Below are 22,532 nucleotides of genomic sequence, written 5' to 3' on the forward strand. Positions count from 1 at the left end.
ACAGACACCAGAGACAGACATTAGATAGTGGAAAAGGACACATGAAAGGCAGGAGAATAAGAGAAGGAAGGCGCTGGGAGAGCAGGCGATAAGAAGGGAGAGCCCAGGAGAGCACAAGTCAAATGAAGCGATAGGAGAAAAATGAAGAGCTGAAAGGATGCAGCGATGAGAACGCTGAATAAAGCAATGAGAAACAAAATGATAGAGAGGGAGAGGCACAGTGTCATAGTGAAACCTCAAAATCATCACTGATCTCCGTTTACAAATGCTTTGGTTTTATCAACTTAGCAGAGGCAAGCACACTCGTACTGTAGGACTCTCCATTAATCATATTGAACTCACAATTACAATTCATGCCTCTACGCAGTCTCATTCATAAATGCATTTGCTAGCTTTGCATTAGTAGGGAGATCCATTTCCTCCAAACAAGCACATCGATCTTTGGTCTAAGGTATTCTGGTACCAGGTATACATATGATGATGATGATGCTTGAACATGGTGTTCATTATGGGCAGCCCACGACTGGAGCAGAATAACAACACACCTGAATAAGACGAAAAAGAGCCTACAGCCATGCCAGGCCCCACGGGTGCAGACAATCATCTGCAAAATCGCCTCCCAAACCTGGTCCTCTGTTCCAAGGTTGATCTAAACAAATCATTAAGGCTGTGTTTAGACCAACAATAGGCCTGTGGCAAACACCACAAGGCTGTGTTGGTGCAGGGGGGTTGCTACAGGTACCAGTGAGAAGATGAACCAGGAAGTTCAGTTTGAAGGCTAATTACAGGCCAAAACCCCACATAGATGTGTGCGTACGCTCCTTTGAGGTCTCCACTGGAAATAAATGAATAATAAAGTAGACATTTAATGCTGAATAGTAGATATATATGATCTATTCATACACAGCGCTTGCTTCAAGAGTAGAGCAGTGGACCTCATGCTCTGGGTTGTCAGTTCAAGTAGATTTTCACTTACATGCGTGAAGAAAAGCAGGATTTTCACATTCAACACTAGATTAAATATTGATGTCAAAGTGGATTGTTGGAAGAAATGTTTACATCGCCCGGGACAAGCTTTCAATGTGAAAATACTTTTCAGTCAGTCTATGCAACAATCTGGGGCCGCAAACGAACACACAAAGTCTTCTTCCTCAGCTAAGACTTGTTTCTGAAAGGTATTCTCACTGTAACAAGAAATGTACAGGCAAGGAGCCGGAGTTAATGAATTATGGCCAACACCACTGCTAAAACGATTCCCAACAATCTCTGTCTCTGTCAGACACTACAAGTTGAAACTTACTGTAGGTCAGAGGAGCTGGCTGTTTACTGAAATCAAGTCACAGGATTTCTTGGCAACGAAACCTCTGAACAATAACCTGCTGCTGCTACGTTGGCTGCCAAAGTGCTTTAACAGAAATTGCACAGTCCTGCTTAGCCAGGGAATTCACACTTTGTTTTCGCTGTAGCAGCACAAAAGAAGGGGGTCTGGCAGACCCTATTTTTTAGCTGGGATAGTCAAAATAAAAAGCGTGGGTAATTTGATTATTAAGCACCCAATCACGATCGTCGCAGGAAGCACTGAGGCTACGACTGTGTGTAGCTCACGATGGTGCTGACGTGTGTGTGTGTGTGTGTGTACCTACCTGACCAGTGCCCAGTGGTGGCCCCCGAGCGGTCGGTGCAGGTGTTACTGACGGGCAGGAAGACGGTCTCCCAGCCGCCGGGGGCGTAGCGCCAGTTGTGAGACTCCAGGATGAGCGTGCGCTGGGTGCCATAAGCGATCATGAAGCAGTAGACGACATGGTGGAGCTGGCAGCCATAACCACAGCCCTTATTGATGTTACACACCAGCTTTCTCGCCTTACTGCAGTCTGGGGGGTTCTAGGAGGAGGAGAGGAAGGAATGTTTCAACATCTTTTATTGCTTGACCTTCATCTTGTATCTCTCAAAGCTCTGCTCCCTGACTTGTAATAACACATGGCTGATATTGTTTTCTTTGTTCCCTTTGCCTGTCTGTCTCATACTCCACTTCACTCTAATTTTACACCTATTACCTCTATTTCTCGCTTTGTCTTTCTCTCTTTACCTGCCAGTTTCCTTTTTTTCTTCTTCTCTCTGCGTGATAACCTTGCAAATTCCTCTTTTACTAACTTTTCCCACCTCTTTCCTTCTTATTGTTAAAAGGACAAAACTGGTAATATTCTATATTTTCATATTTTAGCAGCCAAAGCCTGATATAGCCACACTGTTGCCATGGGTGACATGTTGCTTCAATACTACGAACATGTAGAACTACAGTTTAACAATGTGTTGGTACTGTAAATATTCACTCTCGCATGTTAATATGTGGCTGAATATAGTCCCCAGCAAATTTACTCTGTTACTGTTTGAGTAACTTACAGTGCCCAGCTATTTTAGGATATTACAGAGCCTTTTTTTATTAAATAAAATATATATTTGTGAACAGCTTTTTAAGAATTGAGTCTTCAGTAAAAACCAATGGGATGGGGCTGAGTGCCAATAAAAGAATTGTGAGATGGAGTAACTCATTGGGTCTTTTCCTGGGATTTGTTGACAATAAGAAAAATATAGAATATCACCAGCCTTATCCTTTTATATCTCTTCCTCCTTAATGTCTTCTTTTGTTGCTCTTTTTCTTCACGTTTCACTGCCCGATCTTGTCCTTTTCCCTATGCCATTATTTTTTCCCTTTGCACTCTCTCTCCTTCCTCATACCCCTTTCTCTTTGATATTCTCGCCTCTTCTCCTTATCCAGCCCCCCCATCTCATAAATTAGCTTCAATATCATACAAAGTCTGAAGGGAAGAATACCAAATGAGAGGTGCAGGGGGGAGAACGAAGGATTTCTCTTTTCTGCGTAAATAAGAAAAAAAAGAAAACCGACAGAGTGACACATGCTGTGTTGACGATGAGTCGCCGGGCGGGTTGTGATTCGCCCGGCAGCCGGTCTGAGCGACTCTGAGACGCTCGTGCCAACTAGCTTCCTAAACAGCAATTACCGGCTGATGGGAGTGTTTTCCTCATTAGGCTGCTGCAGCTGTGGATGGTTCACAGTAATCAGGCTGCACGGCACCCAACGGCTAACGCTGCCTATCACGAACTAGCAGAAGAGGAAGACAGGGAGGAGGAGGAGGAGGAGGAAAGGAGAGGGAAGCGTGGAGGGAAGGAGATGAGAGGATAAAAAAAACAAAAAACGAGTGGAGATGAAATGAGAAAGAGGAGAGGAGGGGCAAGCAGAGGAAAAAAACGAAAGGAGAGAAGAGCGGAGAGGAGGGGCTCCTTTTGGTGCTGAAAACTGATTACTACCACTGCTGTTCAATAACATGAACAGAGTAGAGCAGCCATCGAGCTGACACAACAAGCCACACAGGTATTTCCTCCGAGTTACAGGCTGCCTTCAGACTCACTACTTGCCCCACATGTGCGAGCTAACTTACTGTACTAATAATCTAAGGAACTGCAACAAAGTCTGCACGAGGTCTATGTGTGGCATGAGCCATGTGGCGTGGAGGCCACCAGTGGATCCTAATGATGAGGCTGGAATGACTCTGAAGCGCTGAGAGACTCGGTTCAAGGATAATGACGGCAGATGCGCGCACAAAGGCAGCCTCTGAGTACCGCTCTGTACTGTAGGTTAAGTGCCTGTTTAAATTGTGTGCTTTTTGAGTGTGAAACATAGAAGCAGTTGCAGAGTGATTCAGTTCAGAGAGACCGCAGTGATATTGTTTGTGTAGGGAACAACTGGATATGAGAAATAGTATGTCAAGCTCAGGTAATTATGCACTGTGATGCCCACATTCAAAAACCGTGGTGGAAGATGAAAGGAAGCTGAGCACACTTGAAGAAGTCTAAAGTAAGACATTTTGTACAGGTAAACGTCTTGTTATTCTCTGTTACCAACATTTACACTATATCAAGCTCATTCCAGTTTTTGCATTTCCCTTTGGGACACTTTTAAAGAGGTTGTAGCACATTTTACACTTGAACAAGCAACAGTGCGGTATTTAGAAGGACTGGGTAGTTAGCTTAAACTCTAACATCCACCTAGAGAAAACTCAAATATCATAATCATAACAAGTAAGAAGACGTTACTCATTCTCATAAAGTTTATCATTACATCAAGGTTATTATCATATCAAACCCCATTATTTGTACTATTTAATACTGACAATGTTTCTCAGCAATAGCCATTTAAAGTTTTGCATTCTGTAAATGCAGATTTCATTGTTGCTTGCGGAGTTTGCCTTTCCCGCCCCTGGATTCAAATTGTGTACCTATACGCAAACCATTTACAGAAAAGGATGCAAGTCAGTGCAACACACGGATTTCAATTAGTGCAGGAGACTAAAGTTTGATCAAAAGTTCACTGTTACTGTGTCAGAAACAGTTGCCTATTGACACATCCAGCACACATGGATCAACATTAGTAGTAATGTGGAGCCGTGTTGGTGTCCACCTGACAAATGCCAATCCAATATTCATTCTCTTTCCGCCAACATCTGAGGACTGCTAAATGCTGCTAAAGTCGCTAACTTTGTCTATTTGCCGTTTGGTGCTTTGCAGGTAGAGTACGTTTTTAAAGCTTTTTCACAGAAAACAGCTGCCTGCTGCTACCAAAAATTAGCTGATGAGAACAATGAGCTGAAAGATGCTATTAAGCTCCATAGAGCTGACGGGAACTGCAGAGTCAGGTGTTAATTCTCTATGTGCTCATGACTATGAGCAACCTCTTTCACATACACACAGTTATGTGTTCTAATGTTAATATAATCAAAAACTGATTATAACTGCTTTAAGGATTATAACGTTAAGGTACTGCAAACACCCGTTGAGTGACAAGTGATCTCTGGCAAATGTAGTGCAAAAAGATCAAAAGCATGAACTTGCTCATTACAAATTAATGCCGCTATATAAAAAGGCTCATAGTGCAAAAATAGATGAAAAGCATGTCCAACAAAAAATCCATCTGAAGAAGCCAGCCATGTTCACTGAATGTTGTGAGTGGACAGATGGAGCAGACGCAGAGATGGAGTTAGTTAAACCAGGAATGAAGGGAAAGGCTGGTGCGGGTGGCAGAGACAGCGGGATAGGAGGGAGGAGTCTGTCTGTGTGTGTACATATAGATGTGTGAGTGTGTGTGAGAGAGATAGCAAGAGACACACACACACACACAGGGCATCTCTTTGCGTACGAGTGCATCAATCTTGTGGCTGAGCGTGTGTGCATATGTGTGTGTGTGTGCGCCAACTGCTTGCATAGGTGTGGGTGAATCCATCTGTGCACGACTGTGTGTGTGTGTGTGTGTGTGTGTGTGTGTGTGATGAATTAGTGATGGCAGCTGGTGGAGCGGTGTGATCCCTCAGCGGTGGTGACAGCAGCTGTTAGTGGTGCTGTCTCCGCCCAGCCAGACTGACTGGGTCCTCTTCATCAAACACACCGGCTCATTAATGCTGCAGGGGCCCGGTGCCGCTGCGCACCGCCCCACCCGAGAACCCGGCAGCACCAGAGCTGGGGAAGCGGAGCGGGGAGGCTGGGGTTGAGTGGATGTGTCATGGGTCTGAGGTTGTGTGTGTGGAGCTGTAAGCATATGTACATCTATCTAAGCCTGCGTACAATGTGTGTGTGTTTGTGTCTGTTTGTGTACTGCGTAGATGTTTTTGCATTTCTGCATATGCGTGTCAGCCAATCTGTCATTTTGCAAGTCTGCATGTGTGTCTATGTGTTTTGGCGCATGCGTGTGCGTGTCACTAAACCGCTGACAAGCAACAAGAATCCTGCTTGTCAGATCTGACTGCTGAAACAGTCTGCTATCACACCCCTCACCTGCTCCTCGTAGAAACTGATGCCGACAGTTATGGATGGTGCAAATGAGACAAGCAAGTGTGAAAGATGTCCTCAAAAACGCATATGCCCGTTTGTATATGCGAGGAAAACATACGCTTAAATGCTTACCAGGTATTTGTGTCTACATGCGGGTGTGTATATGACTCCGTGTGCGTGTGCATGAGTGAGAGAGGGAGTACGAGGCCAGTTGGCTAAGCAGCAGGTGTGTCTGTAGATACCTGTAGGTAGGTGATTCTGTTCTGGACCAGGTCCGACAGGTCTTTAGCTTCCTTCACTCTCCACTCGCCCACTCCGTCCGCCTGGCTGAGGTAGTACAAGTCTGTCATGATGGACCTGCAGCAACATACATGTTTCAGAGCTGTTAGTATTTAAATAACGAGCTAAACAGAGATAGCTACAAACTCTGTTGGGCCCTTTTTTTTTTGTGTTTAAGAGCAGCATATTCTCCAGTAACTGCAGACAAAGAGCAGTACCTCACCAACACTTTTTCTTTGGCATCAGTGTTGTGCTAATGATAACCACTCCTCATCAAATCTGTGAACGTTGCCCAAACTGCTAAATAGAAGAACAGGCAGCCTAGGTTCATATTCAAACAGCAAAACCACATCCCTGAGAGGTTGGTACTTAATAACCTTTGCAAAGAACCCTTCTTACACACTGTAACTAAACATAACACCCCATTATGTCAGACACTTCTCTTTTTCTCTCATTAACAAAAACTGTATCTGGACCATTTGTCAAGCCATAAGGTTTTAAACCACTGTAATACACAGTGTAAACATATTAGGGATGATGAAACATGTGACCTTATGTCCTTAACTAGCACATCAACAACTCTATCATGCCTTGCTCTATAAAAGCGCTTTATTCCCATAGCAGCCATTTCGAATATGTGGCAAGGTTTCAGTAACCAGTTCACAGTCGTGACGCAATCGAAAGGGTTGGGAAACCAGAGAGAGAAACACCCTGGCAGTTACAATGTGTGTATGCTAAATCAGAAAGAAAAATATATACACTGAATATCCACAGGTTTTCAGCCATATGCATACAGCTTACACAATCACCCTCAGGAATGTAAACATAGGCGAAAGCTGCGTTTGGATTCAAAAAAAGTAAATTAAAACTCATTGTGTTAGGAGAATAATGTTTCTTTGGATATGAATTTACTGTATATAATATCTGAGATTTTGTAATACTTTTTGAGTATGTCTTTAATTATATTCACTGTAATTGGGTATGGTAGGGTACCGCTGTATTGGTGCTATGTGTCAATATGTCGAGTGGGATTTGTTTTTTGAATGTGATAAGCAGAGAAAAAGTATGTGTTGCTTGCTAGCCCTTTTTTGTACCACGGCTGCTTGTTAACGTGTGAAGCATTTTACTGCTGCCAGTGTTGGTGTTTTTTCTCTGGTCTGTTTTCATTTTCAGGTCTGCTCTCTTTGATTTAAAAACATAATTTAGACATGACGGGTTCAGGTAGGTTTTGCAGGGGTCCATTTCAGATGGGCTCCAAAATTCCTGTAAAGACCTCTAATCTCTGGTTGTGCTGGACCATTGCAAATCAACGAGCAGAACTGCTTTATGGCAATACTGAATTCACAGGACTTGTGCATTAATGTGATGATGATCTATTCCACCTGGTTATTTTATCTATAAACAGTTTCTAAAAGAAATCAATCAAAATAATGAAGTACATATATCGTCCATATCAGTATTGTTCACCCCTACTTCAATATGCAGACGTGTTATGTCAACATGATGTCGACTAAGTAAACTCACATTACGTACTTGCACATCTCGTCTGTGACCTTATTTTTGTCCAGATAGGATCCCCATCTTAGTCATCTTCATTTCAAATCATGCAGGAGTTTCAAATCCTCACGTAGAATAAATGGACTTTTACTAAGATTCTGCCTCTGTGAGTTTCCTCAACAAAACTTATTATAGTAAACATATGAATCATGTGATTGGTGTACTCCAGCAGGCAGACTGTGAAGCCGACACCCTCGCTAACAAAAGTTCCCATAACATTACGTGGCCCTTTGGATAAGAAAGAACATCCACCAGACAGCATATGTTAACAGTATGCTGTGTTAACCATTACCAAGGCTCAACATGCGTTCAGGATATTTATAGGAAAAGTGTCGTTCCTGTCACGCTGACTAACAACAACAGCGTCTCTCTGGTTGTTCAGCTCTTTTTTTGGATTAAGTCTGCCATCTGCAAGCCTTTGACAGGGAATTTGCGTCCATGTCACACACTGCCAAATATCATGACCATCCACTTAAAACATGCACAAGAGCTCTGATATATGCCACTAAGGGCAGACGCAAACACATCACACACACACACACAAACACACTTATGCAAGCTTAATTTATTACTCACGTCTTTGACCCAAATCAGTCACATCCTGTGTGACTGAGAGTCCTTATGCACAAATTCACTAGTGCGTGCAAAGACACACACACACACACACACACACACACACACACACACACACACACACACACACACACACACACACACACATTTCAAATAAACGTACCATGTCCCATTTCAACAGGGCAGCAGGGTGAATAGTGCCTTTCTCTACAACTAAGACAGTATCATTACTCATTGTATCATTTTGAAGCTGGAACCACAATGTGTGATCGAATGTCAAATTCACGGGGGAGCCATCACCGACCCTCTGTGGGAAGGAAAAGCAAACCCGGCTGCCCCCAAAACGTAACAAGAAGGAATAAACAGACAAGCCCTGAGGGATTTGACAGCAAGGCAGGGGAACACCACACAGTCACGAAGTCCTGCAGTCCCGACATCCCTATGTATAGGGGGTGTGTATGCTCTCGTGTGTGGTCTTGTGGCATATGTGAAGCTTGTGGGCCTCCCCAGTGCTTCTGAGTGGCTCAAACGACAGACGTCGAGGCTGCAGCCGCTGGGCTTGGCAGCGGAGCACAGCTTTCCTGAGTACTGATGATGCAGCAATGGGAGAGCGATTACAAGGCTTCAGAATTACAGCGTGTATATCACCAGGCCAGGTGAGACACAGGGAGGAAAGACAATGGGTACCTACAGCTGCTCTGTGACATGATGTGAGCCACTTGGTGGGAACTAAACAGTGACAGTGAGTTTACCCAATCTGAAACCCCTTAACCCCCAACTTGGTTGTTGTTTCCATTTCCTTGCTCCACACACACAACAGCTTCAGCCATACTGTCCTATCTGTCCCGTGGCATGAGCATGCAGTGCTGTACAGTATTCAGAACTTTTGGGATTCATCCTTAGATTTTATTGTTACACAGCAATAACTTCGATTTGGGGGTTGAGTTTGTCTAAAACAGCATTCTTTATTTGCTTTTCTTTGTTTCAAAAGTAGATTAGAGCTGCAACTATCAGTCGATGAATTGATAAACAGAAATGAATGAATGTAACAATTGTGATTACTGATTAGTCAGTCATGAAATTCAGTGGTTTCAGCTTCTCAAATGTGAACATTTTCTGGTTTTCTTACTCTTCTTCGACAGTAAACTGAATATAGTTTATAGTTGGTCAGATAAAACTATATATCAAGATGTTTGAAAAGTTTCCAGTTGCCATATAAATGCAGATGTTTAACTTTGAAACTCAACTACATTATTATAGTGATAATTATTATTGATACACTGGCAGCAGTACTGTGGTCACTTCCTGTTGCAGACATTTGAACTTTGAACCGTTTCATTTCATCTATAAAACGTTGTGAAACTGGAAGCTCTTCATGATGCAGTGATCATTTTCACTGGGAGAGCAAGTAAGTAACTGCATACTTGTTTTAATGTGCTACATTCTTATTTTACTTGAGACATTTTTGAGACAAGGACCTTACCCACTTACTGAGCAGAATTGAAATGAGGGCGCAGTGCATCGAGTCAAATATTTCATTGCTCTTTCCACCTCTGCCCCTATCTGTGCTGGCTCTCTCAGCCTTTGCCTGCAGCACATACAGAGAAAGCTGGGGGGGGTTTGACAGAACGTGAATGCATGTTGAAGTCTGTGACTATATGTCTGTGTGGACGGGTTGAGGAATCAGTCTGGAAAGCTGCTTAGGCAGCAATGACTAAGACAATGGGCCCTGTAAGCCACTTCAGCTGGATTACAATGAACCACTTGGCTAAGTGACACCAGGACTTTCCTCGTTCAGCGGAGTGGAAGCTGGCTATCCAGATGACAGAGAGGAGTGTCTGTGACCTTTGCCCTTTGATTCTCTGCAACCACTGCAAGTGCTGCTTTCAAGTTCCCCCTGTCCAATATCCTTGTTTCAATTTTTGACATCATCAGTAGGCAGTGCTGGTAAACAGTAGCCTCTAATCAACACTGAAGGCAGCTACAAAGAGGAAACGGGGAGAGATTTAAAACAATGATACACTTGATTCTGAGCTAATTCTTATATAGAAAACCATCTATCCAGCCAGGGCTTCTGCTAATGATTATTTTCATTATCAATTCATCTGTTCATTATTTTGTTGAAGTGACTGAGTAGTTGTTCAGTCTTTAAGATGACAAAATCTTGTCTAAACACATGCAAGAATTTTGCTAATATAAAAACATAATATAATATAAAATTGGTTAAAATTGTGATTTATATCAGGAACTGTCTGATCAAAGGAAATAAACAACATAACCAATCTAAGCATTCAATGTTGTCTTTTATTACTTGACAGATCAATAATCTGTGCTACCAATAGATTTATTGCTCAGTAACATCAGTTAGGCTAATGGAGAGACAGACCTTGATATTAGTGATATGTGACACTTAACACTCACAGCACTATAGAACAATCACTCTGACATTTATGGGCAATTTAGTTCAAAATCAGCTAAGGGGAGGAAGCCTTGGTGGACATAAGAAGAAGACGCCAGGTCTGTTCGACCTTCTTTCTGGAGGTGACGGCGTTATTCACTGAGGCACTGCCCCAAGAACAATAGTCAATCTGTTATTTTTTTTTACTGATTTCAGTGTCAGCTTTGCCATGGATTTAATGGTTTCCTTCAAATCCCTGTGGAACACCTTGACATTTCCACTTGTGACTATTTCCTACGTGTTCAAGCGACTATATGCCCACCTCTCCTGGTGTCCCAGGTCCTGCAGGAGCGTGTCGGCGTACTTCTGCCTCTCGCCGGGCTCAACGTTGGCCAATTTCTTCACCTCGCTGCGAACAAAGTACCAGAACTCCTTAACGCCATTCTCCACCCTCCTCCGCAGCTCCTCCTGAGTGGGCCCAGGACCTGCAGGGGGGTTAAGGAAGACTAGCTCACGACAAAACATAACAAAGATACTCAGCTGGCATGACATTTGAGGCAGTGGTATGATCAGAAACAATGAATTGATGACGTTAACTTCAAAGCACCTCCGTGGGAATATAGCTGGGAGGAATAAGGCAGGAAAAGATGCCAAGAGGTCTTTAGGAATGTTTGAGCATTACATTATGTGAGCCTAAATAGGCTAATGGCACGAAGTAAGGTTTTGTAATACAGCCAATAAAATATTCCTCTTTCATACTTTGTCCCTGGGTGTTGCTTTGACCTCATTAAGGAGCACTGATCACTGTTTTTGTGCCTCGTGGCTCTCTCTCATGTGTTTTCTCACACAGTTCTAACTACAGGAAGGAACTCTATACCCCACTCGAGCCAAACAATATGGAGTAACCCACATGGATAACACAGCTGCCTGCTCTGGTTTCTGTGGAGAGAAACAAAAAAAAAAATCGAGGAAAGGGAAGGACAGCCTCAAGCAGGAGGAGAAGGAGGAGGTGGTGGTGGAGAGGGAAAACGCTCTCCTTTTTACCTTCCCATCTCTCTCTTCTTTTCTCACTCCCTCCCTTGGTGGAAAAAGCTGGAGGGTATTTTTAGCTTTTTCTTCCCCTGCGGCAAGATGGAAAGGCTGACCCCATGCTGCCCTCCACGCTCACATGTCCTTCTTTATTTTCTCTCTGTCTGTCTCTTTTCTCTCCTTTCTCACCCTCTCCAATTCTGCCATTGGGGCATTCACACATTTCCCCACTCACCTGACAGCTTTCCTGCCCCGCTGACCACTGCTTAGAGTGGCAAATACACACATAACCCTGCCCATCTGCCATCATCGCTGCTGAGCTACAGCAGGTTTAACGCTGGACTAGACTAAGAATCTTGCTGCGGGCGAAAGCTCACAAGAGCCTTTGACTGGTTTTATACCATATATAGTCAACCCCCGCACCTTCAAAATCAATCCTTTCATATTTCCAAGCTCTGTGCCAAATCCTTCCCTGCAACCTTTCAGATGGCCCTGCCCTGCTTACCATCTCCAGTGAGTTTCTGGAAGCTGTGGATCTTCTGTTTGGCTCTGGTTAGCTGGTCCTCCAGGGAGCGCAGTCTCCCCGCAGCCAGGGACCCAGCTTCTGCCTGACCCTCTGGTATCCTGGGGGTGAAAGACACAAGGAGAGGATGCGATGGGTGAGCATGGGAGCATGTGCACATCGATAGAAGGAAGAAATGTCCTACTCTGCAGAAATACTCTGCTGAAATTGTAAAAGCCCAAGTAAACAAGATGATTCAGTACTCAGTGTAGTGCTGCAAGTAATAATTACTTTCATTATCAAAGGAGCTATGAATTATTTTTTTGATTACTCAGTTAAGTAAAAGAATAATGACAATTCATGCCCATCATAAGCTTCCAAAGCCCAAGCTGACATAATCAAGTTGCTTATTTAATTTGAATAACAAAAAACGCACAAATATTACATTTACAACAAGTCACAAAGCAAATCATGACATTTGAGCAGCAGTTTGGCATTTTTACTTGCTGAATTCCTTAAATTATGAAAGAATCATTAAAATTGCTGACCATCACTGACTAAGCAACCGTAAATTACTGGATCACTTGTAAGAAATGGTATTACACATGATCTTACCAATGCAATAAGAATGAGTTCAGACTGGAGCAATCCCACAATTTTTGCTTCACTCATTTGGGCCTGGCCACACCACAGATGAATTAGCTTGGGTCAGGCACCATTTAGGCCGTACAATAGATGATTGACAGTTTTCTCCCTCACTTGCACTTCAAAGTCTACCTTTCCTACACGTGCCTGGATGTACACACCACATGCTTGGCTGTAATTAGTATCTGCTCATGATTTTCATTCTGGAAACCACGGTGGTTGTTCTGCAAATACTGTGAAATTTCTCTTAGACCATCACCCAAAATCAGTCTCTGAATAAAGCTGTCGAGAAATACTAGAGGCCACACATTTGCAGAATTCTGCTTCGTTTGCAATCTACAACACTTAGTTTTAATAGTCAATGAGAATGTTTTTCATCCCAACATCCACTGTTTAGTCTGATATGTATCTTACTGGGGTGATTCTCATTTGGATGTTTCTTGACTTAAAAGTTGCAAAAAAGTGAAAACTGAGCTGTGACGGCTGACATCTTTTAGTGTTCACAAGTGAAAATTCTATTTCATTTGCCGAGACACCACAGCAGAGCCTCCTGGAGCCCTGTCCCGGTTTATTTATTTTAAGCTCAAGATTATGCACAAAGTACTGAATCATTTTCCATGTTTGTTAGGTCCGGCCTGCCTACTTCTGAACAACACATCCAAGCATTATATCCTGTTTCAATATCCAATGACGAGTCTATGTACTGACTGTCCAATTATGGAGAAGAGTGGCATTTAAATGCCATTTCTTTGTGACTTTAATTTAAAAACTACACAAAAAAACAAAAGAAATTACGATTACTATTCCCCCTTTGGTTAATGGAGCAAAGAATGCCTTTATGTTGTCAAGTAATGGGCCAACATTTTAACTAGTATTTCAAATTTAATTTAAAATTAACGCGCCAATACAAAAAAACACAACTACATTAAAGCTATCCAAGTGCAGTAAATAGATTAAATATAATTTATCATGGTGCTTTGACCATTTATCTGTAGCCACACTGGAAATCCCCTTTTATTACTGTACATACTGTATGCTGATTGGTGCTGCAGTGATCATGTTGGTCTGTTTATTTTATGTGTGAAGACGGACTAAAAAGATCCATTGTCGAACAAAACATTGCACAAACATCAAAAACAACTAACCATCCCCTTACACGGGTTCTGCCACGTGAGAATGCATGAATGAGATCTGTGCTCAAAAGCATCAAACTGAAAAGGCTTGGAAAATTTACAGCTGATAATCTTGTAAGGCCTGATTGGTCATTATAGTAGAAATGATGTTTGGGCAGTCTTTCAGTCCATTTAATGAATTCCACATTTATGTAATAAGCTATCAAGTGCAGATGTGTAAACTGATCTGTGTTAAAACTGTATGTTTTCAGTGTTCTGGCAATTATGGCTCCCTGGTAAATACAGATATAAATAAGATATAAATAAGCATGTTCACAGCTCTGTGTCGATGAACTGTGAGTAACTAATGCATGCATGTAATGAAAACGCAAATGAGCACTCTGACATGCTCAGAACAGAGTTCAAATCAGCCAAGGAGAAAAAAAGAACAGCCACTGACATTACACCCAATCAATTCCTCTACATAAAACTATTCGACTACTAAAATGGAATATATTCGAATGCACAGGGGCATTTGTGAAGTGCTGCAAAGGCCATGTTAATGAGTCATCAAGGCATGCAAACTCAATTTGCTCCCTGAGTGAGGAACATCAGTCGCTGGCAGGCATAAAGATGAGACTTTTAAAATTGCAACAGCCCTTCTTGCTGCACAACTCCCCCTTCACTGTTCAAGCCTCGGTCCCTGAGAAGCCCTGGCCTCCCACTTCACTGAGCACTAACTGAGCATTGTGCTTCAAAGCCATGGAAATAACTGAGGAGAAAAGGGAGGATATTTTAACTCCTACATTATGTAACCTTTCAATGCCTTTGTGGCATTACAGGTATTTAGATGTTTGTCTTACATTCATGCTCCTTTTCTCTGTGAAACATGTGGTGTGCCCATTTCTGCTGCCTGACACAGATCTTTTGAAATATGACCCAGATGTATTTCCTTTCCAAGTATCAACTACTGTCTATTCTCACAGGTAAGTCTGTTCAAACAATATTCAACAGGATCTCCCCAAAGGCCACACCCTAACCTGCTAGTTACTCCATTGTACAGGAAGTAGGGCTATTTCCTAAGTGACATCATTTCCCAGGGGTTTTAAGAGCTGCTAAAACTGTAACATAAAGCAACACAATATCTCTTCGAACAAGGCAGAAGAAATAGGCCAGACCAGCACAGGCTAATGAGTAGAGACGTGGTGCAGAGGTTAGCTAACATGCTCCAAAGAGACATAAACTGCTGAGACATAATGCTGGTGCAGGCAAAACACAAGCATCCCCAACCAAGATATGTAGATATAAAATATATCCAAACACTCAGCGGTATCAAAACCCACAGACACACACACAGAGGAAGGAGGCAAACACCGTACACAAATACACAAATGATCCCTGACGGTATCTCTAGAGGACCTGAAGCAGAGACTAGACGAGGCAGCTGGATTCAAATGCGTCTTAATCAAATGATACAGGAGAGGTAACAGATGAGAAAAACTCTGACTCGTGGGAGGTGGGGCGGAAAGGTGGGGGGAAATACTGCGGAGTGAAAGACAAGCTATGAAAGCAGGGGGTGATGAGCCCCACCGGCACTAAGCACTGAGCCGGAAAGCAGGTGAGGTTCAGCATGCAACCCAGTTTCCTCTGAAATGCTGCCCCAGCTGTCGCTCCATTGGCTCCTGCCCCTGCACCCAGTAACCATGGAGTTCACAAGGTGATCAAAGCCGGGTGGAGCAGTTTGAACGATGGGGGTCTGGGTGGCACTGCGGTGCATACATATTTCCGAGGTAAGACTTAATATACTCTGGTTGACTTCAAAAGGAAACCTATGTGCTGACCTGGGAAGCCATACATATGGATGGAGATGTAAAGTCTTCTGGGAGAGGTGTAGATGAAAGCTGGCTACATGAAGGCAATTTGCCTTTACATTAAGAAAGAGCTTTGATTCACTGTCCCTACGCTAAGGATGTGTATATATGTGTATATACATATATATATATGTGTATATACATATATATATATATACATATATATATATATATACATATATATATATATATATGTATATATGTATATATGTATATACACAGTACCAGTCAAAAGTTTGGACACACCTTCTCATTCAATGGTTTTTCTTTATTTGTATTATTTCCTACATTGTAGATTAATATCGAAGACATCAGAACTATGAAGGAACACATATGGAGTTATGTAGTAAACAAAAAAGTGTGAAACAAACCAGAATATGTTTTATATTTTAGATTCTTCAAAGCAGCCACCTTTTGCTTTGATGACAGCTTTGCACACTCTTGGCATTCTCTCAATCAGCTTCATGAGGAAGTCGCCTGGAATGGTTTTCCAACAGTCTTGAAGGAGTTCCCAGAGGTGCTGAGCACTGCTTTGCCTTCACTCTGCGGTACAACTCATCCCAAACCATCTCAATTGGGTTTAGGTCGGGTGATTGTGGAGGCCAGGTCATCTGACGCAGCACTCCATCACTCTCCTTCTTGGTCAAATAGCCCTTACATAGCCTGGAGGTGTGTTTGGGGGTCATTGCCCTGTTGAAAAACAAATGATGGTCCCGCAAACCAGATGGGATGGCATGTCGCTGCAGAATGCTGTGGTAGTCATGCTGGTTAAGTGTGCCTTGAATTTTGAATAAATCACCAACAGTGTCACCAGCAAAGCACCCCCACACCATGACACCTCCTCCTCCGTGCTTCACAGTGGGAACCACACATGTAGAAACCATCCGCTCACCTTTTCTACGTCTCACAAAGACATGACGGGTGGAACCAAAAATCTCAAATTTGGACTCATCAGACCAAAGTACAGATTTCCACTGGTCTAATGTCCATTCCTTGTGTTTCTTGGCCCAAGCAATTCTCTTCCACTTGTTGTTCTTCCTCAGTAGTGGCTTCTTTGCAGCAATTCGACCATAAAGGCCTGATTTAAAGGTCTCCTCTGAACGGTTGATGTTGAGATGTGTCAGCTACTTGAACTCTGAAGCATTTATGTAGGCTCTAATCTGAGGTGCTGTTAATTTGCGGTTTCTGAGGCTGGTAATTCTAATGAATTTATCCTCTGCAGCAGAGGTAACTCTTGGTCTTCCTTTCCTGGGACGTCCTCATGAGAGCCAGTTTCATCATAGCGTTTGATGGTTTTCGCGACTGCACTTGAGGATACATTCAAAGTTCTTGACATTTTCTGGAATGACTGACCTTCTTGAAACTGTTGTTTCTCTATACTTAGTTGAGTAGTTCTTGCCATAATATGGATTAGAACAGTAGTTGAATAGGGCAATTCACTGTATAGAACTGTGTACCAACCCTCTGCACAACACAACTGATGGGCTCAAACACATTAAGAAGGCAAAAAATTCCACAAATTAACTCTTGACAAGGCACACCTGTTAATTGAAAACCAGTTGACTGCCTCATAAAGCTGATTGAGAGAATGCCAAGAGTGTGCAAAGCTGTCATCAAAGCAAAAGGTGGCTGCTTTGAAGAATCTAAAGTATAAAACATATTCTGGTTTGTTTAACACTTTTTTGTTTACTACATAATTCCATATGTGTTCCATCATAGTTCTGATGTCTTCGATATTAATCTACAATGTAAAAAATACAAAAAAAAAAAGAAAAACCATTGAATGAGAAGGTGTGTCCAAACTTTTGACTGGTACTTATATATACATGTATATACACATATATATACATATATACAGTGCGCAAATGTGTGCATCACTGCACTGGTATGGGTCAAAGACTGGACTGACATGTTCCAGTCTTCCCTGGGAACTCACTATGTGTTACACCAAACCACTTGACTCCAATAAGTCAAGCTAATAAACCACAGGAATGTGCTAGTGAACCATGAAACCCCGCTACCGCTGCTCAGAATCGGTTTGAAAGACCTGTTTGTAGAGATAATGATAAGAGCATTGCTGTCCCCATATCTATTGCCTGTATTACAATATATTGTATATGTACTACAGTAGATGTGTGTATCTGTTGTGTTTGTGCGAATAGTTCTGCATTGTGTCGAATCAGTTGATCTTGTTTCTACGACTCCTTCCTTTGCTGCATCCATGTCATGTCCACTGACTCAAACTGTATAATTCCAAGTAAACTGATTCTGAATGGTGCATTCTTGCTTCACATGCTTCAATGCCTCAGTACATCCAGAGCAGGCCAGCTCCGCTCTGAGCCCTACTTGACAGAGATGTCCTGACCACAGACAGCTCCCACAATGGGGCTAGTGTGTGCGGTAGTGGGCCTTCCCTCGCCGGGCCTGAGCGACGGCCGGGTCGATGGGAGTTCAGGTCTGGAAGCGTCAGCAGCATTTGGGTTTAAACCATTACAGGATAAATGAGTCCTCTCACTGTCTCTGTACACATGGGTGGACAGTGGCGTCACCCACCAAAGTACAAAGTCTGTTTTTACTTGAAAGATAGGGACCCAAATTAGGCAGACATATGCAAAAAGTAGACACAGTTTTAGTGCAGTGACTGTGGTCTCCGGATCTCATCCCCTTCAGTCCTCATTTTCCATTTCCTCCTTGCTGCTCTTTACTTAGTGCAGTCCTTACACCATCCATCATGCTCCTCTCCTCTTTGCCTCCTCTGCACCACCCTCCATCGCTCTGTTGGCATGCCTAGGGGATCGATCAGGTCCTCATCGCTCAGCCCAGCTGTCACTCTCACCCCTTGCTCCCTCCGATGTCACACCATCAGGCTGGCGTGTGTCATTGTCTCCGCAGGGGCCGTGGCTTCGTGCCCGAGGTGACTGACAGCTGCAGAGAGGGCGGAGCCAGACAGACCGAGCAACTCGACCTCATGCTCACCTCTCATTAATGCTGCTGGGTGATTGGTAGGTTGGCAAGCTGCCTGTCACTCAAATCACTCAGGAATGGCCTGAATAACCGAATCACTGGACTGAATCTGTAGGCCAGCCAGGTGATACTAATTTGAGTCTGAGCGTTGATTGATAGATTGATTAATTCCACCTGACAATTCCATTCGAGAAATTATGGAGAGTTCAGAGAAAATAGCTAAAACATGATCAGTAGTGTGTACAAAATCCATTGAGCGGGCTGAATAACTAAGTATCTTCATCTTCTCAGTGATGCTACACAAACTTGCAATTTGTGATCAAGAAAATCAATATCCCATGCAAACTGCTTCAGCACGACTATCACTCTCTATCATAAAAATGAACAATGTAAACAAGATCCCTTCAGGTATGTAATGAATGCACAACACTGCCAAATAATGCATTACACATCCATCTAGTGCTGCTGTGCTGTGATGGCACTAACCAAGTTAAATCCCTCTCTGAACTATAAATCAATCTCAATGCAGTGGGTTACTACTGTGCAACAACTCAACACAAAGGTGTAATAATGTCAGTTTTATGGGTTTAAATCTCTCTGAGGCCACTCATAAAAAATGAATGCGCTAATGTGAAGGTTAGGTGCTTTGGTTGAATCCTTTATTATCCAATGTCAGCAGGACGCTTGCAAAGAACTGGTTCTGCCTCTTGTACAACATTCGGAGACTCATGTTCTCAGTCCAAATCTGCAGAACTAGTAAGTCAGTGGATTGGGTTAGGCATGCGTTGAGCTAGTCGATCAGTGAGCTAGTGAGTTGTTAAATAGTCAGTCAGTCTGTGACAACCTGCCGGCTGGAGTCTGGCTCGCTGCCATGCCTCTGTCAGCAGTTTGGTAGTGGAATGAGGCGGAGGAGGAGGAGGAGGAGGGAGGAGAAGAAGGAGTGAAAAGAGGAACAGGAGGAGGCGATGGACGGAGAAGGGAGGGGCTGTGGCAGGAATGATGGGCAGCTCACTAACAGCCTCTTTGCATCTATTAGGGCTCTAATATAAGGATAAGAGACACTACAGGATGAGGCGGTGGTGGAGTTCTCTCTTGGGCCTGTATCTGACCACTGTGCATGCGCGCACACACACACACACACACACACACACACACACAGACACACACACACACACACACACACACACAGACACACACACACACACACACACACACACACACACGCACACACACACACACACACACACACACAGACACACAGAAAGACACAAAATTGAACAGGACCAACCTCTGTCTCTGTCGATAGCTCATATAGCTTAACATCAGCAAGCCAGTAGCCTGCTTTTGGCTTGCTGTGCCGGATACTTAGCTGAAGCTTAGAGGGACTTGAGAAGGCACTGTAGCGCTGCCCCAGTAAACAACTGTGGAGGCCTCGGTCCCAGATCAACAACCGAACTCAATAACAAGCAACAAGCGTGCAGTGTGTCGGGGACCCATCTGGACACTGGTCGACTGAAAGCTGTACTTGTTTTTTATGCCATGAATTCCACCTTTGTTTTTGAGCCAATTTTGAATAATTACAAAAGCAAGGGATTTAATCAGGGACCAGCTGTCTGAAGCAACGTTTGCGTGTGTGTTTTTATGTTTGTGTGCACTGATGAGGGCCCCGCATCAAAGTGAATCGGAATATCACAAGGGGAGCAGCAATGGCAACATCTGAAGCTCGGGTTCCCTGTTAATATGGCGCACACCAGGACACTCTACTGCATTCCCTTCACATGCATGCACACTCACAGACGCACACACCCATGTACAGACCTAGTGTTTATGTGTAAAGAGAAACACTGTCAGCTTGCGGAGATAAGAGCAGAACCATCTGTCTCTCTATTACACATAGCTCGATTGTGTGAATGATGCTGTGTGGTTAATGGGCTCTTACAATGTGCTATTGTCTACCAAAATACGACAATGAAATCTGGTGAGGTGCGTGACAGTCCAACACACAGCATCTCCGACACCACTGAACAGCCTTTGATGAAACTTTGTTTAAATGTATGCGGCACATGATGCTGATTTAATCAGATGCTGATTACATTTTCACAAAAACTTCATTGCCACATTCTGGCATTTCTAAAATGACTCTGATTGGACTACCAGGGAGCTAGAGGCCAGATTTAATTGCTGGACTTTGCAGAAACTTAAGGGAATGTTGCATTGCACCAGAAAGCATACTGACCAAGCAAGCAAAATGGGTGCATTATATTTTTTGGCTCAACACTACACAGAATCTCAGATCCACAGATGCAGTAATGACAAAACTCTGATGCATTTCACCAAAGCCCGAAGCCCAATATACATTATAAACTATTCTACTTTGTTGCTCATGTAGATGTTCAGAAAAGCTCCTGCCTTCTTGCCAAAGCCAAGGATAAGCACATGTTGAGCTGTAGATTATAATGGAAAAGAAAGATGGTGATGAGGTTTGTTTCTGAAATACCCTGCTTACCTTGCATTAAGTATGTTTACTTGAACACTAATATCCAGATTTTTTTGTCTTATCTGTCTGGGAGATGTTGTTTTAACGCGAAGGAGAAACTTGGTCATTTATATCTTTGTACATTATATATTTGAAGAGCATCCAGGTGTCTGATCTTCTGCGTGCAAGCAGTGTATGTCTTTTCACTCCTCAACATCTCGGCCGCTCTATTATTTCTGTACCGACTGAGTCACCTCACTTTGGTTTCTGGCTGCCTGGACTCTGTTGCATTTACCACTCTGCTGGATTTTGTTTAATCACCAGTAATGGAAACCAAGAGCACTTATACAGTTTATCCTCTGCATTACCAGGGCTGTGTCATTCTTTCATTATTATATTGTTTATCCTAATTTCTTTCTATTACTGACTCACTTTACATGTGCAACCACATTAACAGGATAAAAAATGTGTGGTGTTGTTACAATCAAGCACCTCAGTTCTCAAACATCTTGCGTGTTGTTACCTGAGCGATTCGGCCATGCGCCGCAGGTCTTCATTCTGCTGCTTGAGTCGCTCTAGCTTGGCCAGGATCTTGGAGAGCTCCCGGCTGGACCGCTCCGGGTGCTCGCTGTCCCTCACCAAGTGACCACCGATGTAGAAGAGGAGTGTGCCCCAGGCCAACAGCACCAGGGTAATCCAACGCCATGAACCCGCCCAGGGCCGCATGGTTCAACCTCGCCCACCCAAAAATGCCTCTTGGTGTGCCTGTACACCCACCGACCCACCGGCCTGCCTGCCGGATGTGCACACACGTTCTGTGCCCCGTCACCACAGCGCCAATCTTGGCAGCGGCATCTTTGCAGGGATGGCGTACAGTAAATGACAGATGAGAGGGAGATGCGTTTGTGGCTCAGGAGCGTATAAGACAAGGCAGCGAGGGTTTCTCCAGCGATCAACCAGCCTTTCCCGTGTGTGCTAAAGCATGGCTAGCATGCTCGGAAGTCTGTGTTTTGATAGCCCGATTGGTGTCTTCTCCCCTCCACCCAGCTCCGTGTTGACCACCTTGTCCCGCACCGTCTTGCTGTTTCCTTCCTGTCCCACGGGATTCTTTTATTAGAGTTGTGTCCTGTAAACAACAACAAAAACAGACATGGCAGTTAGTTAAACTATTTGCTCAAAGTTTTGTCTTGCAAATGCTTTCTGTGCTTGTTAGTCAAACAGAGGCAAATTAAAATCATTGAAGAGCTCGGCACGCAAGTCAGTTTGACAGACAAATACTTCTGAA

General features: G+C 43.4%; 1 protein-coding gene across 1 annotated transcript in view; it reads right to left on the reverse strand.

The window, feature by feature from the left end:
- fut8b (fucosyltransferase 8b (alpha (1,6) fucosyltransferase)) overlaps positions 1 to 21,973 on the reverse strand; it is a 34,873-nt gene extending 12,900 nt beyond the window's left edge. Inside the window, exons 1-5 of the mRNA XM_070926069.1 lie at positions 21,771 to 21,973; positions 12,183 to 12,301; positions 10,971 to 11,133; positions 6,084 to 6,198; positions 1,644 to 1,881 (exon numbers count right to left, since the gene is read on the reverse strand). Coding sequence (XP_070782170.1) covers positions 1,644 to 1,881; positions 6,084 to 6,198; positions 10,971 to 11,133; positions 12,183 to 12,301; positions 21,771 to 21,973 — 838 coding nt within the window. The remainder of the gene's footprint in view (positions 1 to 1,643; positions 1,882 to 6,083; positions 6,199 to 10,970; positions 11,134 to 12,182; positions 12,302 to 21,770) is intronic.
- Between the last annotated feature and the right edge of the window lie 559 nt (positions 21,974 to 22,532).

The sequence above is a fragment of the Enoplosus armatus genome, chromosome 19 (genome assembly GCF_043641665.1).
Source record: "Enoplosus armatus isolate fEnoArm2 chromosome 19, fEnoArm2.hap1, whole genome shotgun sequence".
Classification (NCBI taxonomy): Eukaryota; Metazoa; Chordata; class Actinopteri; order Centrarchiformes; family Enoplosidae; genus Enoplosus; species Enoplosus armatus.